Below are 4,962 nucleotides of genomic sequence, written 5' to 3' on the forward strand. Positions count from 1 at the left end.
AGCCACCAGCGCCTGGCCCTCCAAGTACATTTGTAAAAGCCAGTAATATTTTACTTTTGACTCCGAGATTCTGCTTGTAAGACTATTTATACAGGGGGGGAAAATGCAGTGATCTTTAATTGTACTTAGGCAGAAAAGTAAATAAGGAAAATTTCAATTCATATTAAAAAGGAAAAGAGGATTTGTAACCACGAGCATTAAAAACTATCCAAGCCAGGCTTGCTAATTGCCATCTGTAATTCAGAGGTGGTGGCAGAAAGACACGAACTTCAAAGCAAAGGAGGGCTTTATAGTGAGGAAAGAAAGAAAAATGAAGAGTAAAGGAGGAAGGAGGAAGAAAGTTGAAGAGGAGGAGAGATGGAAGAGGGGAAGAATAAGGGAAAAAGAGGAAAGGAGATCAAGGAGGGGAAAAGGGAGGGAGGGAGGGAAGAAGAGAAGGGGAGGGGGAAAATGGGACACCAGTGGCTCATGTCTATAATCCTAGCTACTGCTGGAGAGATGGTGGTGGTGGATCAGTTTAAAGCAAGTTCAGGCCAAAAAGTTCAAGAGACTCTATCTCAAAAACAAACAAACAAACAAACACACACTAGTCAAGCAAACAAACATATTAATCAAGTGAGAGGCTGTTGAGTTCAAATTCTGATACCAGAAAGAAAACAACAAAAAAACCATAAAAGAGATTCTTACTCAACAGCAGAGCATTTATCTATGATATACCAAGATTTTAGGTTTGATCCTCAGCAATATCACACACACACACACACACACACACACACACACACACACACACACACACACAACTATACTCATCTCTGGGGATGCATTTTTAATTGTCTGATACTGAGTTTAAATTCAGAGTTCACACTTACCACTTGAGTTTCATCACCAGTCCTTTTCATTTTAGTTACTTTCTAAAATAGGGTCCAAAATTTTTATCCATAGCCAATTATTAATTTACCTACCTGTGCCCCTTTCTCATTTCAGCTAGGACTACAAATATGAACTGCCACACCCAGCTTATTGATTCCTGTTCTACATGCAAATAAATGTGACAAGATTCGTATTATAAAAGCAATATATCTAAAGTTACATAAAACAAAAATTAAAAGCTAATGAAATTCTGTTCTAATTATTAACCCTTGTCACATTGTCAATATTTTTGGGGGTGTGTGTGGAAGAGTTGATCCTGCAAGCTACTTTTGCTCAAGACTAGTGCTCCATCACTTGAGCCACAATGCCACTACCAGCCTTTTCTATATATTTTATAGGAGATAATAGTCTCAATGGGACTTTGTTGCACAGGATGGCTTTGAGCCATGATCCTCAGATCTCAGACTCCTGAGTAGCTAGGATTATAGACATGAGCCACTGGAACCCAACCTTAGTGGTAAATGGATGAAAACACACAGGCAAAGAAACAAGCAGAGAGAGGAAACAAATAGGATTAAATCAGCTATGGCTGAGGCTCTACAAAACATGTAAAACTGTACTTACCTTTCAAGTACAGGGGGTATTACCAGCTCAGGTCTCATGAGTGCAAGATTCTGCAGCGCTTGGGCTGCTTCTAGACTACCAGTTTTGCTAAACATAGCCAAGAGAACAGGCTGAATAATGCATTGTACAAAGTCTGTAACATCTTGATCAGTAAGTTTATGGCTATCAGGCACAGGAGTTAACCAAGAGGGCTTCTTGTATCTTTCACGATGTAATCTTCTAACAACACTGTTTGGCAATCTCTGAAGTAGTTTCATTAACTTGTTCTGGTATATAGAAACACAAAGTTCAGGTAGTTTCAACTTTTCAACAGACTCCTGTCTATCCACTCAAAAGAAATTTTTAACAGCTTGAAAAATATAAAGATCTGAATATCAAAACTACAATGAATAAAACATGCTAGTTATTGATAAAATTAATAAACATGAGTTTTAAATTCCAAGATTTAGGGATGTTTGTTTCTTAATACAGGGCGTCACTACATAGCCTAAGCTAGCTTTGCAATCCCCTAACCTCCTCTTCCTTCTAGGTGCTTGGATTACAGAAATTCAAAACCTTACCTACCCTAAATTCTAGGTTTTTTTTTGGTTTTAATCCCAATTCTGGGTCTTGAACTGAGGGCCTGCTGGCTGTTCCTGAGTTTTATACTCTACCACTTTAGTCACACCGCTACTTCCAACTTTTGGTTGTTATAATTGGAGGTAAGAGTCTCAGGAACGTTCCCCTGCCTGGGCTGGCTTCATACTGTGATCCTCAGATTTCAGCCTTTTAAGTAGCTAAGATTACAGATGTGAGCCTATAAACTCCACCTTTGAAAGTTTTTAGCATCATATAAGTTTTCCATTACACGAAAACCCATTTCAGGCAAGCAATTAAAAAAAAAATAAAAGGAAAACAAAAACAGCCAACATGACAAAATAGAAAAAAACAATGTTATGGTTTTGTGACAATTACAATTTTGTTGACAAATATGGCATTTTCTCAGTAGTTACCAAATGGTATTATCTTTATTTATTTATCAGTCCTGGAGCTTGAACTCTGGGCTTGGGTGCTGTCCCCCAGCACCCAAAGCGAGCACACTACCACTTGAGCCACAGCGCCACTTCTGGTTTTTCTAGTGGTTTATTGGAGATGAGAGTCTCATGGCCTTTCCTGCCCGGCCTGGCTTTGAACCGCGATCCTCAGATCTCAGCCTCCTGAGTAGCTTGGATTACAGGTGTGAGCCACCAGCATCTGGCTATTATCTTAATTTATTTCTAAATGTTTCATAAATATACTAACTTGAGTCTAATCATATGGAGGACACCAAATGTTATTGTACACCACATAATAAGTAGCCAATTACAACACTTTTAAATTTTCAGACAGAACATTGCAAAATGAACGTACTCACCAGCCAGCGCCCATTATTTGAAGGATGATAAAAAGATGTGATGCTGTTAAACAAACCAGCTAAGTGTTTTTGCACTAGCTTACTTGGTCCACCCTGTCCAAACAACAGAAAAATATGAGTGTCCACAACATACTGCAAAAATAAAGCTATTAACAGGCCAACTCTATAAATCAGTCTCTAATGTATTTCCTCTTCATCCTGCTGACAAAAAACAATTCTACCTCTAAATAAGAGTCAAAAGCAATTCTCCAATGAATTTCACGAAAATCAATTTAAAACATTCTATTAAAAAGAGCAACTTACTTAAAACAGAATTATAAAACAAAGTACCTTCCAACTTAGGAAAGTAATATATATTAAACCATTCTGAAGCCAAATAATATGGATATTAAAGTTTATCATTACCATCATCCTAAAATAAACAAAAGTGGTAATATAATGCATATGAAACATTCCTTACATCATTCAAGTGACTTTCTCAGTGTATGAAATGAGGGAAAATGTACATAAAGACATTCAGATATGTTTTCATTACTTCTAGATGTTTAAAATGATCGTATTTGGCCACATCTGGATTCAAAATGTTTCTCTATTCTGTATACTAAAATAAGTCCTTCTTAAAACTTTCAGTTAGTACTTAAAAAAAAAAAAAAAAGTTTCCCCGGGTGCCAGTGACTCATTCCTGTAATCCTAGCTATTTAGGAGGCTGAGATCTAAGGATCATGGTTCAAAGCCAGCCAGGACAGGAAAAGCCATGAGACTCTTATCTCTAATAAACCACTCAGAAAATCAGAAGTGGTGCTCTCAATTGGTAGAGCACTAGCCTTGAGCTGAAGAGCCTGGGACAGCGCCCAGACCCAGAGTTCAAACCCCAGGTATGACAAATAAAAATTTCTTTGGCCTGGAGGTATGGCTCAGTGGTACAACACTGGCCTGGCATACACAAGGCTCTAGGTTCTATCTCCAGTACTGCCTACCCATCCCCCCCCCCCCAAAAAAAAATCAACCAACAAAAAAACCCAGTTTCTGAAAAGATACAGTAACCAGATTTCTGTTTGGTTTTTAAATTATTATTAGTTATACAAAGAAGTTAGAATTGTATAAGCCAAGTCACGCAATGCATCTTGATCAATGTTACCCCTTCCATCATTCTCCCACTGGACACTAAGTTCCAATTCTATCTTTGTTTGATTCTTAGACTATAAAGATCTCCGTTCAAAGCCAGCCCTGGCAGGAAAGGCTGTGAGACTCTTATCTCCAATAACCACTCACAAAATCAGAAGTGCTGTGGCTCAAGTGGTAGAACACTAGCCTTGAGCTGAAGAGCTGAGGGACAGTGCCCAGGCCAGAGTTCAAGCCCCACGACTGACCAAAAAGAAAAGAAAAAAAATCCAAGATTCAACTGACAACCAACCTGGACTTGAATTTTTGTAGTTAAGACAAAAATAGAAGTTAACTATATAAAACAAACATAATTTATTACAAACCATCATGGCAGTAATCCATATTACAGCATGTCCTATATCATAAGCATTTGTTAAAAATCTTGGGACTAACACTTGACTGCTTCCCACTGGTAGGTTCAGGCTTCTTAGAATCCTTGTAAATATCTGTGAGAAGGAAAAAAAAAAAAAAGGTAAGAAAAAAATTGACATATCAAAATCCTTAAAATAACCTAGGTGTTTTATATTAGTTATTGACTATATTCTCATTTTATCATGGGTGTCCTGATATAAACACAGACATCAACAGATACACTGTATGACTCTGTATACACTGTAAGACTCTATATACTATATGACTCCTAGGTACACTGATATGAAGCAGGTGTCCATGAACCAAAAAATTTGATACAGTTAAATATATATATATATATATATTTAACTATATCATATTTATATTTATAAATATATATATATATTATATATATTGTAAATATATATATTATATATATAACTATATCATATTTAACTCTATCAGGCCTTGCATGCCTGAGGCCCTGGGTTCGATTCCTCAGCACCACATAAGCAAAAAGAAAAAAGCCGGAAGTGGCACTGTGGCTCAAGTGGTAGAGC

At 37.2% G+C, this 4,962-nt stretch overlaps 1 protein-coding gene across 1 annotated transcript in view; it reads right to left on the reverse strand.

The window, feature by feature from the left end:
• Nucleotides 1–4,962, reverse strand: part of Psme4 (proteasome (prosome, macropain) activator subunit 4) — a 100,768-nt gene that overhangs the window by 61,553 nt on the left and 34,253 nt on the right. The window contains exons 7-10 of the mRNA XM_013017913.1: nucleotides 4,375–4,587; nucleotides 2,888–2,980; nucleotides 1,495–1,760; nucleotides 55–82 (exon numbers count right to left, since the gene is read on the reverse strand). Coding sequence (XP_012873367.1) covers nucleotides 55–82; nucleotides 1,495–1,760; nucleotides 2,888–2,980; nucleotides 4,375–4,587 — 600 coding nt within the window. The remainder of the gene's footprint in view (nucleotides 1–54; nucleotides 83–1,494; nucleotides 1,761–2,887; nucleotides 2,981–4,374; nucleotides 4,588–4,962) is intronic.

This window comes from Dipodomys ordii, unplaced genomic scaffold, assembly GCF_000151885.1.
Source record: "Dipodomys ordii isolate 6190 unplaced genomic scaffold, Dord_2.0 Scaffold37, whole genome shotgun sequence".
Classification (NCBI taxonomy): domain Eukaryota; kingdom Metazoa; phylum Chordata; class Mammalia; order Rodentia; family Heteromyidae; genus Dipodomys; species Dipodomys ordii.